This window comes from Gigantopelta aegis, chromosome 8, assembly GCF_016097555.1.
Source record: "Gigantopelta aegis isolate Gae_Host chromosome 8, Gae_host_genome, whole genome shotgun sequence".
Lineage (NCBI taxonomy): Eukaryota > Metazoa > Mollusca > Gastropoda > Neomphalida > Peltospiridae > Gigantopelta > Gigantopelta aegis.
In genome coordinates, this window is record NC_054706.1 from 67,331,421 (window position 1) to 67,352,261 (window position 20,841).

At 38.4% G+C, this 20,841-nt stretch overlaps 1 protein-coding gene across 1 annotated transcript in view; it reads left to right on the top strand.

Moving 5' to 3' along the window:
- Window positions 1–16,889, top strand: part of LOC121379066 (eukaryotic translation initiation factor 3 subunit D-like) — a 29,385-nt gene extending 12,496 nt beyond the window's left edge. Inside the window, exons 5-14 of the mRNA XM_041507527.1 lie at window positions 2,603–2,672; window positions 3,343–3,464; window positions 4,283–4,415; window positions 4,878–5,156; window positions 5,802–5,884; window positions 7,340–7,469; window positions 8,220–8,362; window positions 9,534–9,726; window positions 10,843–10,942; window positions 16,437–16,889. Of these exons, the coding sequence (XP_041363461.1) occupies window positions 2,603–2,672; window positions 3,343–3,464; window positions 4,283–4,415; window positions 4,878–5,156; window positions 5,802–5,884; window positions 7,340–7,469; window positions 8,220–8,362; window positions 9,534–9,726; window positions 10,843–10,942; window positions 16,437–16,453 (1,270 nt within the window). The 3' untranslated portion in view covers window positions 16,454–16,889. The remainder of the gene's footprint in view (window positions 1–2,602; window positions 2,673–3,342; window positions 3,465–4,282; window positions 4,416–4,877; window positions 5,157–5,801; window positions 5,885–7,339; window positions 7,470–8,219; window positions 8,363–9,533; window positions 9,727–10,842; window positions 10,943–16,436) is intronic.
- Window positions 16,890–20,841: the final 3,952 nt, after the last annotated feature.

Consider the following 20,841-nt stretch of genomic DNA (forward strand, 5'->3'; position numbering starts at 1 on the left):
CTCCAGGACACATGCGTCTCTGTAGCGTTCACCCCTCCTACGCCACACCCTCACTCTGCCATCCGAGTTGGAAACGCAGTACCAGCTCTCGTCAGAGAAGACTATCAACCTCCATTGTTGATGCCGCCAATGTTGGTGCTGTGTAGCCCACTGTAGTCGTGTCTGACGGTGGCGGGCGGTGAGGACAGGTCCTCGAGCGGGACGTCGGCAAAACAGGTTGTTGGCGGCCAGTCGACGTCGTACCGTGTCGTCACTGATGGGTCGCTGTCCAGTGCCAATGGTCGCACGAGCTGTCATGCTGGCCGTTCTGAAGCGATCATGGAGGTGTTGCCGGTTGATGTAGCGGTCCTGCCTGGGCGTGGTCACCCGGGGGCGCCCGCTGCGGTGACTGTCTGCAGTGCTGTTGGTGTTGATGTACCGCTGCTGTAGATGATGGATGGTGCTGACATGGACATTGTAAGCGTTAGCAACAACCAGGGCACGCTGCCCGGCCTGCAATCGGCCGATAGCTTGTTCTCTCTGCGCTGCTGACAATCGGGTCATACCTGATGCGTGCAAATTACGAATGCCAGGAATGCGGTTCAAGTTGGTTTTTATACCCATAACCTCCACGAGATGCACGTGCATTTCGGTTTTCATGACAATTGTTTGCGACTGCCACCCACGGCCTTCGAGACAGGTGCGTTTTGGCGTGTCATTTCATGGAAAGTTGTAAGGGTACCTGCAATTTGGGTCTCAGTCGTAAACCAGCATGTCTTGTAATATTGACAGTTACATCCCCGAAATAAATTGTTATAATTTACCATATAGAAATGACATTTAAAAATCTCGCGTTTCTTTTGCGGTTCAGTATATTAGCCCAGTCGTCATTACTACACTATTCATCATTGAAAGAAGAATCGCATGATTAATGAGCTTGGCAGTCGCTGTCGGTCCCACTTTTGCTTGCGCTGGAAGTCATCTCGTGGTAGGTTTCTGTGAAGCGTGTTCCCTTCGTGACGTCACGGCTATTTACAGGCAAATGTTTTTACTGAGAATTTTACTCGGTCGTTTCTGGCAGTGTTCTACGGGAGTGATGTTTTAATACTTTTATGGGGCATTTTTGTAATTATTGATTTACATATCGGTGTAAAATATTGCAATGAATTAAGAAAGCATTTAATTGTGGAATTGGAAATTTTAGTGTATGGTCTGGCACAGCACTTTAAGAGTAAAAACTAGTCTTGGTTTGACACCTAATAGATGATGAGGGTGGATATAGCTCAGTGGTAAAGGGGGCGAGACGTAGCCCAGTGGGAAAACGCTCGCTTGATGCGTGGTCGGTTTGGGATTGATCCCCGTCAGTGGGCCCACTGGGCTATTTCTCGCTCCAGCCAGTGTGCCATGATTGGTACATCAAAGGCCCTGGTATGTGCTATCTTGTCTATGGGATGGTGCATATAAAAGATCCCTAGCTGCTAATCGAAAAGAGTAGCCCATGAAGTGGTGACAGCAGGTTTCCTCCATCAATATCTTTGTGGTCCTTAACCATAAGTCTGATGTCATATAACCGTAAATAAAATGTGTTGAGTATGTCATTAAATAAACCAGTTCCTTCCTTCCATAGTACAGCCAGTGATGGCATTAAGAGTAAAAACTAGTCTTTGTTTGACACCTAATAGATGATGAGGGTGGACATAGCCCAGTGGTAAAGAGCATTGTCTAGGATCGATCCCCGTTGGTGGATCCATTGGACTATTTTTAGTTCTAGCCAGTACACTACAACTTGTATATCAAAGGCCATTATATGTGCAATCCTGTCTGTGGGGTGGTGCATATAAAAGATCCCTCTCTAAGACCGGTGTCGTGGTTAGGCCATCAGTCTACAGGCTGGTAGGTACTGGGTTCGGATCCCAGTCGAGGCATGGGATTTTTAATCCAGATACCGACTCCAAACCCTGAGGGCAAGGCTCAATGGGTAGGTGTAAACCACTTGCACCGACCAGTGATCCATAACTGGTTCAACAAAGGCCATGGTTTGTGCTATCCTTCCTGCCTGTGTGAAACGCAAATAAAAGATCCCTTGCTGCTAATCGGAAAGAGTAGCCCATGTAGTGGCGACAGCGGGTTTCCTCTCAAAATCTGTGTGGTCCTTAACCATATGTCTGACGCCATATAACCGTAAATAAAATGTGTTTAGTGCGTCGTTAAATAAAACATTTCTTTTCTTTTTTTTCCTCTCTAAGACTATGTCAGAATTACCAAATGATTGACATCCAATAGCTGATGATTAATAAATCGATGTGCTCTAGTGGTATTGTTAAAGAAAACAAACTGTTCATTCATTCATTCAGAATACAAATAATAGGTGAAAATTTAATTATAGCTAGCCATTTTATTTACCTTTGTTTGAAATGTCATGTGTCTACCTGTTTGATACAAAAGACTAAGAATACCATGATTTCATTGGTTTATCTTAAATATTCAAGTTATACATTAACTACCAGCTAATATTAACCAATCAGAAATGAACATTCAAATGCATGACCTTGGTGTAAAATGTGCTGAGATGTCATTAAGTATATATTCCTTTCTTTTGAGTTTGATTTTTGTTGCTTTTCAGTGATCGTCAGAGGTTGTTGAAGAAATGGCAGAAGCAGTTTGGTAAACAGATGCAAGAAAATCGACAAAAGGTAATCTCTTCTTTATTTGATGTACTATAAATTATTTGGTATTCTAATTTAAAAACATTTCTTCAGTATCACGTTGCGATTCACTACTCAATTTTCAAAGATCGGCTACACGATTTTAAAACAGTAAACAGTATTTGCTTTTCAGTTTACAGTTAACTGGTTCAGTTTTATCATCTGAAATGGAGGAACAATTACAATTAACATTTTCAGCCACAATCGATTATGCATTTTATGATTGATCATCACATTGGTATAGCCGACATGGGTGCAGAAATGAGAAATGTTTCCCTAGCCCGCCGGACCAGAACCAAGTATAATTTACTAGTCACGCCAGCCTAAAGAACAAGATATTGTTGTTTCACAATATTATAATATACATTGTCTTCACTTCAAACTGGCTCTCTTTCCGGAATGTTGCGCTTGTCATCTGTTGTGATGTTGTGTATTTCGGTATCATTCTGATCCGTTTGAATGGTTTGGAATTCTGGCATAGCTGATGCAGTCACAGATTCCAGGGCTAGCTCAGAGTGAGCAAAACATTTAGCCAGATTATCTTTTTAAAAAAAGAAGAAGCAAAACCCAGTTATTTTCCAAATTAAAATAAAATTACTTTCTGCACCCCTGGCCGAGCTGATTGCTGGAATCTTCAGAACACTGTGTATTGTTACAGGTTCCTCTCAAACACCGAGACGCCTCTGTGCAGATTAAGGATGACTGGAAGGTTGTGGAAGAAATGGATTTTCCCCGTTTGACCAAACTCAATCTGCCACAGATAGAGGAGAGCAAAGATCTGTAAGTTCATTTTTTAATGTGTAAAAACATTCAACGTATACACGAGCGCTGGGGTGTCGTTAAACATTCATTCATTCATATATACACAAAAATGTATGTATTCCAAGTATCCCAACGTTGACCTAAACCTGAACTGGAGTTGCATAGCTTTTATTTGGGTAGCAGTTACTCTTAGGCCCAAAATATATTGAAACTGGGATTCTGTGTCATCTGTTGCCAAATCTGAGGTTTTGTACCAGCACAGGTGTGGTGTATTTTGTCATTTTCAATTCAATGCATTACTTTTCAACTGTCGTTCCAACCACGACTGTTAAAGGCCATGGTATGTGCTATCCTGTCTGGGATGGTGCATATAAAACATCCCTTGCTACTAATGTAAAAATGTATTGACATCCAATAGCCGATGATTAACAAATCAGTGTGCTCTAGTGATGTCTTTAAACAAAACAAACTTTTTCTAATTCAACTACAGTTTGCATGGTGTGATATCAAGAATGACCGTTGCTTTTTTGTAATATTTTGTTCATTTCATGTCGGCTTATTTTCATGCTTATATCCAATTAAGGTTCAAGCATGCTGTCCTGGGCACACACCTCAGCTGTATGGGCTGTCTGCCCAGGACAGTGGGTTAGTTATTAGAAATTAGTGCTTAGTGAGAGAGAAGAGGGTGTAGTGGTCTTACACCTACCCATTGACTCGTTAAAACTCTGGATGGGAGTTGGTACCGGTCTGCGAACCCAGTACCTACCAACCTTATGTCCGATAACTTAACCACGACACTACCAAGGCTGGTACATTTTCTTCTCTTTTTATTCCAGCGTGAAATGCGGTGCTATGGAATACTACGACAAAAAATACGACCGAGTTACAACTAAGAATGAAAAGAAGCTGAAGCGCATCAACCGCATCTTTCACAAAGTCACCACCACCGACGACCCCATAATACGACAGGTAAAGCTATGCAAAATAATGTAGCACATTTAGTAATGCAGGCCTTTGAGCTTAGGTTTTGGAAATATTTTGTATATAACACATTACAAAATATGCTCTTAATAAGAGATCATGAGCAAACAATGTGGTTTATTTGTGTTAGACATCACTGGCCGAATTTACAAAGCTTGTTTATGACTAAGACACTTGTAACTACATACATTTACAATGCTTAAACACCTGCTTTTAAGCAAAACCGGCTTTGTAAATTCGCCTCTGTGAGTTTAAATGTACTTTATTTTTTGGAGGGGATCCAATTCTATTTCATAAAAAAAATGTCCTGCTAAATATTAAATTTTATTACTGTATCAGTTTTAATTTTTAACATATTGAATTATCATCTGACAAAGAATGTTTTATTTCCATGTTGTTACCTACATGTCGATTTTAATTAATTAATGTTCTATGTTTTGAATTTGCTAGCTGGCTAAAACCCAAGGAAACGTGTTCGCGACAGATGCGATTCTGGCAACGTTGATGTGTTGTACGCGGTCCACCTACTCATGGGATGTGATTGTACAGCGAGTGGGAAACAAACTTTTCTTTGACAAGCGAGACGACTCGGAGTTTGACCTGCTCACTGTCAGCGAGACGGCCACGGAACCCCCCCAGGAGGAGGGTAACAGCATCAACTCCCCCCACAACCTGGCGCTAGAGGCCACCTTCATAAACCACAACATCTCACAGCAAGTCCTTAGAATGGTAAGTTCTCACAGCAAGTCCTTAGAATGGTAAGTTCTCACAGCAAGTCCTTAGAATGGTAAGTTCTCACAGCAAGTCCTTAGAATGGTAAGTTCTCACAGCAAGTCCTTAGAATGGTAAGTTGAATGAGAATGACTTTATCTTGGTGATAGAGGCAACATTTGCCATTCGTCGAAACACTTTTCATATTTACAGATTGACAGGTGATTTTTAATGCACAATTTTGTGCATTTTTCTGCAAAAAGGTGTGAAAAACCTGGGAACTGATGTGATCGTGGTAATTCCAGGTCTGTCTCCAGCCCAATATGCATCATGTTGCTATTTAAATGGAGTCGGATGGTGCATGACTAGCATATTATGGAAAGGGTACAGGCGAAATTGTTTTTTGTAAGTGAAGGATGCAATAATCGTACATATGTTAAGGCACTTTTAGTTTATAAATGTTTGTCGTTTTAAAACATGGAAATGTTAGTATGTTACATACATACAGAATAGCACAGAATATCATATTTTCCCCAGTGACTGTAAGAAAGTGGAACTTCCTGAGATTTGTTTCATAAATTAGAATTGGTTTTAAGATTTATTAATTGGTGAGTGTTTGATGTGAGATCTGTCATTTCCTTCTGTTATTAATTTTTTTTACAGGGAGAAGACAAATATGAATTTGAGAAGAAGAACCCTTTTATAGTCTCGGATACAGATGCAGAAGTCGCTTCTGTGGGATACAGGTATGATGTAGTTTGATTATTTCCCATTTTAGTTTTAGTGCTCCCCAGTTAGACCAACCGGAGGGGACTATAGGTTTCATCTGTCTGTCTGTCTGTCTGTCTGTCTGTCTGTCTGTCTGTCTGTCTGTCTGTCTGTCTGTCTGTCTGTCTGTCCGTCCGTCCGTCCGTCCGTCCGTCCGTCCGTCCGTCCGTCCGTCCGTCCGTCCGTCCGTCCGTCCGTGTCTGTTTTCTGTCTGTCATTGTCTGATCTTGTCCCTGTCCGTCCTCCAGGGTAGCTCTGGGTAAGCAAAACCGTCCGCCCGTCCGTCTATTAAACTCCGTCCGTGCAGAAATTGTCCGTTATTTCTTTAAAATGTCAATTATTCCGTCCGTTATTCCGCCAAACTAAACTAAAATTTGTCCTGCTTTCATAATTCGTCCGATCCGTCCGTGAGTGCCCGCTAGCCGTGCCTCAAAATATTCCGCTCAAATTTTGTCCGTCCGTTTATCATATACTGTTAGTCAAGTGACTTTCATGGTGACTTACCCAGTTTTCCGTATGGTCCGTGTCATTTTACGAAAAATTCATTTTCCTGATTTTTTCCCTGCAATGCCTCAACATGGGAAATTTTAGTCTAGATTTATCTGTAGGTAAGCGACTTCCAAATTACCCATTTTTTGCACAAATGGCCCTACTTAAGATATGAAAAATGCAGAAATTGTTGAAGTTACTTTCTTTATAAATGAGTCGGTCATTCCTTACATGAGGTTATTTCGCCAGAGGGTAAACTGGGTATTTCATACCCAAATGTTTTTTTAATTTTTTTTAATTTTTTTTTTTAAGTTGACTTTTTCTCAAAATAATTACTCTTATCATTACTGTATGATTTTCTTAACCCTAACCCTAAAATTAACCCATTTTCTTTCTGGGGGAGGCCTCCAATACTCCCTGTTTACTGTGGTTGCATTCAGTTCCATAATACCATACCCCAAAGCAAATTTCTGGCAGAAACACTGTTATTGACCCTTAACTAGTGTGATGGCACGCAGAATATCGTTAATTTAAATATGTTGTGGATGTGATGGATCGCTGCACACCACTATTAATATGATGTCACAGAAAGGCTCATTTCAGTATGTCATTCCAGCTCAGACACAAAATAGTTAAGCAAACACAATTTGCACTTTGATCATTTATGATTCATTCAAATATAGGACACACATCCAAGTATCAATGTTGTGAGAACAGTGATATAAATGAATAGCATAGGATTGTGTGTGTGTGTGTGTGTGTGTGCATGCATGTGTGTGTGAGAATGACTAACAGTGAACACAATAGGAATTATAGATTTGAGAAATGTGTTGTAACCTACAGATTACCAGGACCATATTTTCTTCCAACCTGTAAGTTAACAGACGCCAAGCTTATTTAGTTGCCTGAAAAAGTATATTAACTTTTCCTACATTGTGTTTCAGGTATCGGAAGTGGCAGCTTGGAAATGACATTACCTTGATAGCCCGGTGTGAACACGATGCCATAATGTATGGACCAAACGGAGAACTGCAGTATATAAACGTTAAATCTCTCAACGAATGGGATTCTCGGGTTAGAGTTTTACTGTTATTCTTGTAATTACTAAACACAAGATCAGCATCTGAGAAAAGAGATGTGGGTAGAATCAAATAAAAAAGAAAGAATATGTGATCTTATTAAAAATTAACATGACTTAAAGTAATCAATGAATATCATTAAAAAGTACAGTATTAATTTGTTAACGTGAAGAAACTTTGAGGTGTTAGATCCATGTAAAGGCAGGATCTAGCTCAATCAGTAGATTGCTAGTCTGAGAGGTGCATGAGTATAGAATTAAACCACCTTGGTGGACAACTGATTTATAAGAAGCTGTCCTGCCTGTGGGAAAAGTACATATAAAAGACAAAAAAAAGAAATGTTTTATTTAACGATGCACTCAACACATTTTATTTACAATTATATGGAGTCAGACATATGGTTATGGACGGACCACACAGGTATTGAGAGAGGAAACCCACTGTCGCCACTTCATGGACTACTCTTTTCGATTAGCACCATCCCATACCACAACCTTTGTAACACCAGTAACTTTGTGTACATATAAAAATTCACTTGCTGCTAATGAAAAAAAATGGATCAAGTTTCCTTGGAAGACTTCATGTCAGAATTGTTACATGTTTGATGTCAAACAGTCAATAATTAAATCAATCGGTGAACTCCAGTGGTGTTCTTAAACAAGAGATACATAGATTGTAAGGCCCTTACCTAATGGTCTGTTATGTTTTATTTGTTGATGTGACACTTTATACTATATACTTGTAGTTTTCTGGTGGTGTGGACTGGAGAAGTCGCCTTGACAATCAGCGAGGTGCTGTTCTGGCGACGGAGTTGAAAAACAACAGTTGTAAGTTGGCCAAGTGGACAGTGTGTGCTTTGCTGGCTGGTTCAGATCAGCTCAAATTTGGGTGAGTTGGACACTTGGGCCCGAATTTACAACGCCTGTTGGGTCTTACACGCATGTAACTACATACATTTACAACACTTAAACACCTGCGGTTAAGAAAAATGTTTCATAAATTCGGCCATTGATCTCTAGTAAAAATGTCTTAGATATCTTAACAACAAATATTAGCAAAATTAAAAAAAATGTTTTGTGGGTTCTTTTCCTGGCCTGGTGCTTATAAAACTTTTGGAGTATAGACTCGAGAGTCTAATAAAGTGTGAGACACTAATGTCATGACAACGCCATACAAGTTGTATGCGTGTCAAGTCTTAAAGATTGAGACTGCACTCTAAAACTTTTATAAGGACAGGCCTAGGTCTCTTGATTTGATTTGTCTGGTCCGAACATCCCAACAGCCAATGGGATGACCTAAAATTCTTCACTGTATACTCCCTGTAGTTCCGGTCATGTGACTTCAACTTCCTTCTTTTGTTTTGCTGGTCTGGTTTGGACGTGTTTTTTTGGCTCTGTTGTTTGGAGTCAGACTGGTTTTTTTGTTGTAATATTTGTGTCTTATTATGGTGGATTCGTTTCCTCCATTGTTTTATAATGCTTGTAGCTATATTCATTTGGCTTTTAACGCTTGTTTTAAGTGTTATTTATTCCAAATTTGTTGTGTTTTGCTGGGTAACAATGCGTGGTCGCCATTTTTCAAAATGGCGTCTTGTTTACCGGCTTGTTGCAGTTCATGGTTTTTGTTTTTGTCCTATACTTCCCGAGGTAATTTTTTGAGCTCTTGTTTTATATTGTTTTAGCCTGTTTGTGCTATATACTATATACTTGACAACAGTCAATTAAAATGGGGGTGATTTTCTTCATTTTGAATGATGATAAAAGAGATTAAAAGTAAAATAATGAATGTCTCATAATTATGGATATTTAGCTTAAACAATTGTGTGTGCTTCATATTGTCACAGAGGCTAGTTATCAAGAAATATTAACAAGTTATTAGCTATTTTATCTTTTTACAAATTTATTCTTAAATTATCAAGTTTCAACAAATCACTGGATTATTGGTTGTCCTGGATTTTGTAGTAACTCGGACTATATTTTTATTTCTAACGGAAAAGGCCTGAAACCTTGAAGCAACAAGGATTAATGATTTTAATACAAGTTTGTTTTATATTTTCCAGTTACGTATCTCGAGTTCAATACAAGGACTCAGCTAAGCACGTTATTCTGGGCACTCAGCAGTTTAAGCCTATTGAGTTTGCGAGCCAGATCAACCTGAATATGGACAACGCCTGGGGCGTTCTCCGCTGTATCATTGACACGTGCATGAAGCTGAAGGAAGGGAAATATCTTATAATGAAAGACCCTAATAAGGTAATTACAGCTACACCTTGTGTAAATATCACCCGCCTCAGTCTTTGCCATGAGCTAAGTCAAGGCGAGTTGAAGATCACTCCCCTGAAATTGTGCTAGACGAGCAGTCGCATGAAGTTTCAAATAATATGTGTTAAAATGTTTATTACAAGGCAATTTCTTCGCACTTTCCTAAAACGTTTCAGGCGAGTGTGGAGGGTGTGGGAATGATCACTCGTCTTGATTGGCAGACTTGGTGGATCCATTCGGCTGATTGGGTTTTTTCTCATTATCATTCCAACCAGTGCACCACAACTGGACAACGGCCATGGTATATGCTTTCCTGTCTGTGGGAAAGTGCATATAAAAGATCCCTTTCTGCATTAGGAAAAATGTAGCGGGCTTCCTCTGATGACGAGTCTAAATTACCAAATGTTTGACATCCAATAGACGATGATTAATTAATCAGTGTGCTCCAGAGGTGTTGTTATTTTGATTGGCGAAGTTTGTGCCCATTCAGGACACTTGAGGAATATTGTATTTAAGTACATGGCCATTTGCTATAAAGGACATAATATTTTGTAGGTTCTTTGGTTGACCTTTATAGATGGGTGTCACTACAAAATATGACTTAATAACATGGTGGTCTTCTTTCTGCATTTTTTTAATATCCTAAAATAACAAGTGAAAATATGTTTATTGAAATTTGTATTATGGTATTAAAAGGTTTATGGGTATTTGTCACAATTCTATTTATGTTTTCACCTTTGAATAAGATGGAGTTATATCTGTAGTGTTATTAATTATGGCTGAATAGCATTGAGTATTAAACCTTTCGTGTCGGCTGCAGTGATATACAGATTAGTAGCACTGCACAGTGTGCCACATGTCCACAACATAATTAAGTTGGTGGTGCTCCATGTGCTGTCATGCTGTCTAAGAGATGAGACCATTTAACTTGTTTAGGTTTTAAATGATCTTCAGAATTATAAAACTATGCTGACTAGTGATTATAATATTATTCATGGTTTATAAATCAACTTTGCTTCTTCAAGTATGTATGTAGTAATGAAAATGAGAAAGGTATTTTGTTTTTCTCTGCTAGCTTTTCAAACTGTGGTGTGGTATGTTTTTCAGCCTGTTGTTCGTATTTACGATATTCCTGACAACACGTTTGAGTCTGACGAGGAAGAGGATGACTCCTCATCGGAGGACGATGAGGACAGTGAATCTGAAGGTAGGTAACTCTTCCACTACTGTTAGGAACGTAGGCAAGTCTATCAGCTTTCATCTGCACCGCTGGTAGGAAGGTAGGTAACTCTTATCAGGTTTCATCTACACTGCCAGTAGGAAGATGGGTAACTCTTCCATCACTGTTAGGAAGGTAGGTAACTATCAGGTTTAATCTTCACCACCAGTAGGAAGGTAGGTAACTCTTCCAGGTTTAATCTGCACCGCCGGTAGGAAGGTAGATAACACTGCTATGTTTAATCAGCACCACCAATTGGAAGGTAGGTAACCCTTCTCTGTTTAACCTACAGATGGAGATGGACAACTCTTCCAAATTTAATTTATACCATCACCAGCATGTGCAAGGTAGTTAACTCGTCCATTCTTAATCGGCAGAATCATTAGTAACTGCAGATGACCCTCTTGATTATTTTTCTAGAAATTCAGATTTTAGCATGGCTTATAAACTGTTCCTGCTTGTTCCTTGTTAAGCAGCTACAGTAACCCCCTACTATTCAAGACCCTATAAAGTTTTCCGAATGTTTGGTCCAATGACATTTACCTTTCCCTCAGTAAATATATTCATGGTTATCTGGAACGGGACGTAGCCCAGTGGTAAAGCGCTCGCTTGATGCATGGTTGGTTTGGGATTGATCCCCATCAGTGGGCCCATTTGGCTATTTCTCACTCCAACCAATGCACCACGACTGGTACATCAAAGGCTGTGGTATGTGCTATCCTGTCTATGGGATGCTGCTAATCGAAAAGAGTAGCCCATATTATCTAATATTGGTCGTCCTAATGTCAACATATTAAAAGCTGGCAGTACTTACTGAATTATATTAAATATACAATGCTTTAACATGGAAAGCAAAACCTGATTATCTGAAAGCATATTGTGTAGTTGTAGAGGCATTACACCTGAAGTGGTTCTGGTCGCCCAGGTTTTTGTAATGCCCCAAAATGCATTTTCCATAATTCGTCTGAGAAGTGATGGTTATCGAGACAAGCTTTAGTTACTTTTAGACGGTATTTCCCCATTCAAACATCACAGACTAGCTTCTCTATGTTATAATCTTATCCAAATGTGTTTGCAGGTTTGTAGCTAATAAAGTTAGTTTTAATTTTCAGTGCTCAAACTAGGATCTGCGCCTTTAAAATTTGTTGAGTTGTCATTTCTTTCCTTTCTGAAAAATGATGTGATATAACAATGTGCTTGGTTGCTGGAAATCTAATATTCCTTTTCTTGTGAAATTCTTAAAAAAAAACCCCACATTTTTAATGGGGAATGTTATAAGAAGTTCATTTTTAGTTTGGGAATGAGAACGAGAAGTTTGGCTAGTACTAGTAGAATTATGAATCACTTTCATGCTTGGGTGTCGTTAAACATTCATTCATTCATTCAATCATTCAGTCATTTTATTACATACCTATTCAATCTTACTATAGTAATAAAGACATTTTGAAACCGTGTGATACATTTATTTTGTATCGCACATATGATACAGACCAGAACTTTTAAATGGGGAATTCCCTTTTTCTTTCTACTGCAGTTAACTCCTTTTATTTACTGACGTCATATACATATAATTCCAATCTCTAAAAATCCCTTTATTATAAACCCTTGGATTGGTTAAATTCGTATCACGTGATGATAAAAACTGGCATTCATAGCACCATGAATCTCAGTTTAGCACTATTTTTGGCTATATAGCCGGAACTACTTTATGAATTATGTCAACAAAGGAATCCCCGAGGAATTTCCTTGAGATTCTATTTTTAGACATCAAACAGTAATCGTCTGCCGTCAAACTTGTAAACATCTAAAAATCTTCACATATAAATTATACCATACAAAATAGGTCGCTTCAGACATTTTTTATTAAAGGTTAAAAGTTATTGAAATTACTTACGTTACATGTTTATAGTGAATTCAAAATCCCACAGCTAAAAATCTATTTTGTCGATCCAAAAAAAGTGTATAATTCCAATGGAATTTGGTCTTTTACAAAAGCGATTTCAAAAACAAAATCCAGTCAGTTCATGCCAACCATTAGCAGTAACGCGCATTCAACGGCATTGTAGTATGACGTACACGGTACACAACACCTAGCCACTGCGATCCAATCTTTAAACGACTCGGGTTTTGAAACTAGGCATATCATGTACATGTCGGGACACAGGAACGAAGCTTCAATTCGAAGCTACAACAGAGAATGTTCCACTTTACAAAAACGAAACATCAGCATGGCACTGTCAAATGTCACGAATACTTGTGTCGCACCACTTGAAGTCACACATGCCAAAACCATCCTGTGTTGCCACTTCCACAATTACAAGGCCAGTAAACACAGAAACTTGCGACACACCTGTTTCATCCATTTCCGGAAACATTGAAACCACTTTCTCAATGTCAAATCTATCAACACATGGAATTTTCATGCACTCAAATATTTTATAACTGTAATTTCAACGTCGTAATTGGTAAATCTGGACAGTAATAAAAAAATGGCGCCCATCCACAGTTCGTAGTTAAATATTCATACACCAACCGCTTCACATATAAATTATACCATACAAAATAGATCGCTTCAGACATTTTTATTACAGGTTAAAAGTTATTAAAATTACTTACGTTATATGTTTCTAGTGAATTCAAAATGTTTCTACTTGGTATTGATATTTAATGCAAAAAATTAATATGAATTGTATTAATGATTGTAACATTGTCATTCTTTCATTCTACCTAATGTTGAGTATGAATTTCGTGTTAATAAAATAGTAAATAGTTGGAAAATAGAGTTCACTTTTTATTTTAAAGAGGTTTACATTAATGACATGGTTATGTGTTTGGAATTATAAGAATTGAACGTGAATATTTTTTAGTTTCATGCTAGTATGAAACGCAAAACCGCTTTACACACTTTAGTATGAATGGCTTCGCGCTAACGCACTACGCCATTCATACAGTGTGTAAAGCGGTTTTGCGTTTCATACTAGTATGAAACTCAAAAAAATTCACGTTCAATTCTTAAATACAAATGACGTCACATCATATTTGAAACATTACACAAGGCTGCCGCAGAGTATGATACTTAACGTTTAATAAATCCATGAAAGGAGTTTTGATCATTGATTTAACAAAGTGTTGTTATGACGTTAAATTAAAAAACAGTTTTGTAAAACATAAAAGAAGGTATGTAATAAATACAGTAACTTCACATATATTGTTTTTGCTTCCTATTTATTGCACTCGTTTATTTTGCAAAAGAACATGCCACTAGCGGTATTGTGGAGTATATTCTTGCGCACAATAAATTCATGCCATAAGTAGGAAGTGAAAACAACGTACGTGAAGTTCTGTATATTTATGGATCTTGCATCAAGGCCGAGAGTTCACAAGATCTGCTGGTATTTGCTTTGCAGTACATGTAGGTATCAGTATTCACTATCAGTTGCACAGTAAAACATTTATAACCTTTTTGTTCCCCGATACCTTACTGCTGAAATATTAACAATACTGTGCACTAGTACTGATAACAACACATGTATCAGTTTCTACATAATCCATCAAATGTCAAGTTCCTGCTATTTATAGTTATTGTGCTGTCAGACTATTCTTACCTGGGGTGGGTGGCTGTTATATTCTTCGTGAAACATTACCTCTTAACATTTCGCCACTTCAGTGTGAGCACTGCCAGTGTCTTCTGACTGTGCGACACATTTTGGTGGAGTGTAAGCAGTTGTCAGCAACTCGAAAAGATATATTTGGACAAAGAAATGTGATGGAATCATTTCGATTCCATCCAGAACTTTTATTGCAGTTTTTACGGGATACTGAATTTTATTCTAAATTTTAATTATATCTATCTGTGATATTTGTATTTTTACACAGTCCTTTACACTGTGTTTTTATTGACCTGTTGAATTTTTATATTGATGTTGATCATCACTTTAGTTTTGCATTAACCATAGTTTGACACCCAATAGCCGATGTATTTTTCGTGCTGGGGTGTCGTTAAACATTCATTCGTTCGTTCATTCATTTTACTCTTAACATTTCGATAGTAACATTTAAAGCACTGTGATATTCACTGGAATTATAAAATTAGAAGCTCTAATATGAGCATGTAGAATAGATCATCCAGTTTTAGTTGTTTTTTTCCTGTGAGGTCCATGCTTAAATTTACATTACTGGTTCTGAATAATCTAGGTCAGTAGGGTGTATACTACCAAATCAAATCTCATAGACGACAATAGTAACATATGAGGCTAAAAGGCCACGGATATAAATACTACCACCCCTCACCCTTAAAGTGAATCAGAAAAAATTGGAGGTCAAGCTGCTCATTTCTGAGATAACGGGTAGTGTCTATGACTACCCTAGTGCCGCACAAAATTTGAGTACTTTTTTTTTTACAGGTACCCCATACATGTTTCAAACACAAGGCTACTTGACACAGTGGTACCAGATGAAATAAAATTGCATACATTTTTAGCCCAGATGAAACTAATTTTATTTACAACCAACATTTATAACCAATCACAGGACTTGTGGTGTTCACTTCTGTATCAAAAGTTCGGTGCCCCTCGAACTTTGACCCAGCAGGTGCTGGTTTTGTCTCGTTATGACCAAGTAAAAAATATTCAGATATTACTTTTCTGTCAGCTCTGATAAAACGTTTGCATTAAAAGTTTTACTTTAAAGTTTTGTGTTTGGATCACTTTCTTACAAACGATATACATCCTAGGTCAGTGAAACTTGGTTTGTAGTTGCATCTATGGATGTTTATCACAGTGTGCTGAAACTTGGTTTGTAGTTGCATCTATGGATGTTTATCACAGTGTGCTGAAACTTGGTTTGTAGTTGCACCTATGGATGTTTATCACAGTGCACCAAAACAATTTATGGTAGGCAAGACATTTAATTCCGTTGAATTCTTGTTATATTGGTGCTCTGAAAGTGGAACAAATCTAACCTAGTTGTATGTTGCATTAAATAAATGTGAACAGACTTGTAAGTTGTATTAAAAAAGATTGCTTGGTTTTGTTTGACAACACTGCTAGAGCACAGTATGTCAAAAACATTTGGTAATTTCAACATTTAGTCTTCGAGAGAAAGCCTGATACGTTTTTCCATTAGTGGCTATGGATATTTTATGTGCACCATCTCACAGACAGGGCCTTTGATATACTAGTTGTGGTGTACTGGCTAGAGCAAAAATAGCCCAATGGATCCACCGATGGGGATTGATCACAGACCAACTGTGTATGAGGTGAGCGGTTTGCCACTAGGCTATATGTCCTGCCATCTGAGCTAGTTGTATTAAATAACAGCGAAAAGACTCTTTAAGTTGGTTCAAGGTGTGATGCAGGTAAAAACATTTAATTTTCTTTGTTAAAGGTGTAGTAGTGTTTTGCATTAATTACATATTAGTGAAAAATGTTAAATATTATACAATAATGTGTCTAATGTGGGGTTTTTCTTCTTTTTGTTTTAGATGAATTGGACAAGTGATGCTGTGAGGGTGGATGGTGGTGTGTTACATCATGGTTACACCAGCTACATCATTGTTACACCAGCTACATCATGGTTACACATGTTATGGCATGACTACAACCATCTCAGAATGGTCTGTTTAAGTTACAATGGTTTTAGTTTCAACTGATACATCTACGGACTGATCATGGAATGTAAAATGTGCTGAAAATATTCTTATTGTATTGACTGATACATGCTAAAATATTCTTTCATTAACTTTCTTTCTATATTTTAATTAAATTAATTAGATAAAAAAGGTGACATTATTTGTGGTGTTTGGTATGGTTCATACTGAAGGTCATTATGACCTTCTTGTCTTGTGCTGACTGAAGACATTATAATTGATTTTTAAATCAAAATTAATTAATTGAGATTTGCCAGTGATTATGGGAAATAAAATATTCTTATTCCCTTTGATTAGTTTTGTTCTTAATATTACTACTGCAGTGATGTCTGTACAGACAGCACACAGCCATTTTCAGTGTCATTACTGTGTGTAGCAGCTTAATATAGTCTGGTTTCGGAAATATATCTATATTTTTATTTTTTAAAGAAAAAAATAGGCTAAAACATCTTTTCAAATCTTTCTCCGATAGTTATAAATAGGTTGATCTCTATAGTATTTAAATAACCCATTGATTTAAAGTTACTTTTTATTTTTATTGCTAAAGGATAAAAAGTTTGTTTTATTTAACGACGCCACTAGAGCACATTGATTTTTTTAGCTTATCATCGTCTATTGGACGTCAAACATATGGTCATTTTGACAGTTTTTTAGAGGAAACCTGCTGTCGCCACATAGGCTACTCTTTTATGACAGGCAGCAAGGGATCTTTTACTTGCACTTTCCACAGGCAGGATATCACAAACCATGGCCTTTGTTGAACCAGTTATGGAACACTGGTCAGTTCAAGTGGTTTACACCTACCCATTGAGCCTTGCGGAGCACTCACTCAGGGTTTGGAAAATCCCATGCCTTGACTGGGATCCGAACCCAGTACCTACCAGCCTGTAGACCGATGGCCTAACCACGACAATAATAACAACTGTACATGTGGTATGCTGGCATTTATATAACAGCGAAATGAGGCAATGCTCTGGTGTAAGGGCGGATAACTCAGAATTTTTATGATCTGCATTCATTGATTTTAGGGGCGGGACGTAGCCCAGTGGTAAAGTGTTCGCTTGATGCGTGGTCGGTCTAGGATCGATCCCAGTCGGTGGACACATTGGGCTATTTCTCGTTCCAGCCAGTGCTCCACAACTGGTGTAACAAAGGCCGTGGTATACACTATCTTGTCTGTTGGATGGTGCATATAAAAGATCCCTTGCTGCTAATCGAAAAAGTAGTCCATGAAGTGGCGACAGCGGGTTTCCTGTCTCAATATCTGTGTGGTCCTTAACCATGTCCGACATCATATAACCGTAAATAAAATGTGTTGAGTGCATTGTTAAATAAAACATTTTCTTCCTTCCTTGATTTTATTTTTTGTATGTCAGTTACCATAAAAGCAAGTGACTGTACTTCCTATAAATAGCAATCATTATAAAGTAGTGTTCTCGATATTGAGGTATTTTTCAAATGATTTATTCAGACATACCAATTGCTTTAAAATGCATGCTGAATTAAATGATGTTCGATTATTCAAATGGTTTTTAACATCACAAAGCGGCTGCAGATGAAGATACGCCACACTTGCTTTAGAGCTGGTTTTAACGTGTGTGCCACTAGTAAAGATCGTAATCCACGGTAATGAGAGCAAGTATCGGTGAGATATGTCAAATAGGAAGGAAGGAATGAATGTTTAATTTAACAACACACTCAACGCAGATTTTTTTGTGGTTACGGACCACACAAATTTTGTCCAGAAAGTCTGGAAGTGGTAGTCCTAAAGATATTGTACGAAGGATGATGGAGAGTAGTTGTCTCGTACACAAAACAATTGTGTTTAACAACACTTCTAAAGCACATCAATTTATTTAATCATTGGTATTGGATGTCAGATATTTCTAACTTTAGTTATAGAGGTAAACCACTACATTATTCCATAAGCTTCAAAATATCTTGAATATGCACTTCCAACAGACAAGACAACACATTCCATAGCCTTTGATATACCAGATAGGTGCACTGGTTGTAATGGGTGGGCCCATTAGGCTATTTCTCGTTCCAGCCAGTATACCACAACTGGTATATCAAAGGTCATGGTATGTGCTATTCTGTCTGTGGGATGGTGCATATAAAAGATCCCTTGCTACTAATGGAAACAATGTAGGGGGTTTCCTCTCTTACTGTGTCAAAATGACCATATGTTTGACATCCAATAGCCGATTATTAATAAATCGATGTGCTCGACCGGCCTCGGTGGTGTAGTGGTTATGCCATCGGACTTGAGGCTGGTAGGTACTGAATTCGTATCCCACCTGAGGCAATGGGGGATTTTTCATGCCAGTACCGGCTGTAACCCAGAGTGAGTGCACCGCTAGGCTTACTGGGTAGGTGTACGGCTACATATACCGAGTTTCACCCACTTCACAGGTGTGATTATGGGTGTCTCCCGAGTGTATAACCCGACATAGGGGATGATTACTCGGCATGCACTGAGTGATGCCGATATAGCTCAACTGACAGCAAGCGTGGAGCATGAACCCATCAAGTAGACCCATACCAAAATGGAAATACTGCGGCTTCACCATTCATCTTATCATCCATGTTTGTAATGTCCAAAATACAAAAAAAAGAGAGTCTTAGTCTGTTAAATGTTTGTGGCGTTTAAAAAAAATAAAAAATATATATATTATATATGTGTGTGCTCTAGTGGTGTTGTTAAACAAAACAAACGTTTTTTGGGGGTTGTAATGGGGGTGGGGTACGTCTAAGTTCGATCCTACAATCAAAATACCTGACGGGGGTGTGCTCTACCTACCAAGTTGGATCCTGCATCAGGTGACATTTATAACAAAATATCTAAGGGGCGAGACACCGGCCGCGGTGGCGTCGTGGTTAGGTCATTGGTCTACAGGCTGGTAGGTACTGGGTTCGGATCCCAGTCGAGGCATGGGAGTTTTAATCCAGATACCGACTCCAAACCCTGAGAGTGCTTCGCAAGGCTCAATGAGTAGGTGTAAACCACTTGCACCGACCAGTGATCCATAACTGGTTCAACAAAGGCCATGGTTTGTGCTATTCTGCCTGTGGGAAGCGCAAATAAAAGATCCCTTGCTGCCTGTCGTAAAAGAGTAGCTTATGTGGCGACAGCGGGTTTCCTCTAAAAATCTGTCAGAATGACCATATATTTGACGTCCAATAGCCGATGATAAGATAAAAAATAAATGTGCTCTAGTGGCGTCGTTAAATAAAACAAACTTTACTTTTAAGGGGCGAGACATAGACCAGTGGTAAAGCGCTCGCTTGATGCCTAGTCAGTTTGGGATCGATCCCTGTCAGTGGGCCCATTGGGCTATTTCTCGTTCCAGCCAGTGCTCCACAACTGGTGTAACAAAGGCCGTGGTATATACTATCTTGTCTGTGGGATGGTGCATATAAAATATGCCTTGCTGCTAATAGAACAGAATAGCCCATGAAGTGGCGACAGCGGGTTTCCTGTCTCAATATTTGTGTGGTCCTTTACCATATGTCCGATGTCATATAACTGTAAATAAAAATGTATCAAGTGTGTCGTTAAATAAAACATTTCCTTCCTCCCTTCGTTGATTTTATTTTTTGTATGTCAGTTACCATAAAAGCAAGTGACTGTACTTCCTATAAATAGCAATCATTATAAAGTAGTGTTCTCGATATTGAGGTATTTTTCAACTGATTTATTCTGACATACCAATTGCTTTAAAATGCATGCTGAATTAAATGATGGTGTGAAACCCACACCTGTTCAATTATTCAAATGGTTTTTAACATCACAAAGCTGCTGCAGATGAAGATAAGCCATACATGTTTTAGAGCTGGTTTTAACGTGTGTGCCACTGTAGTAAAGATTGCAATCCACGGTAATGAAGAAGATGTGTGAGAGCAAGTATCGGTGAGATTATGTCAAATAGGAAGGAAGGATTGTTTAATTTAACAACACACTCAACACAGTTTGTTTTGTGGTTACGGACCACACACATTTTGTCCTGTAAGTCTGGAAGTGGTAGTCTTCCTAAAGATATTGCACGAAGGATGATGGAGAGTGGAGAATTTTATTTAACAACACCACTAGAGCACACTGATTTATTAATCATCGGTATTGGATGTCAAATATTTCTAACGTTAGTTTTCAGAGGTAAACCACTACAGTATTCCATAAGCATTTGCACTTCCAACAGACAGGACAGCACATTCCATAGCCATTGATATACCAAATAGG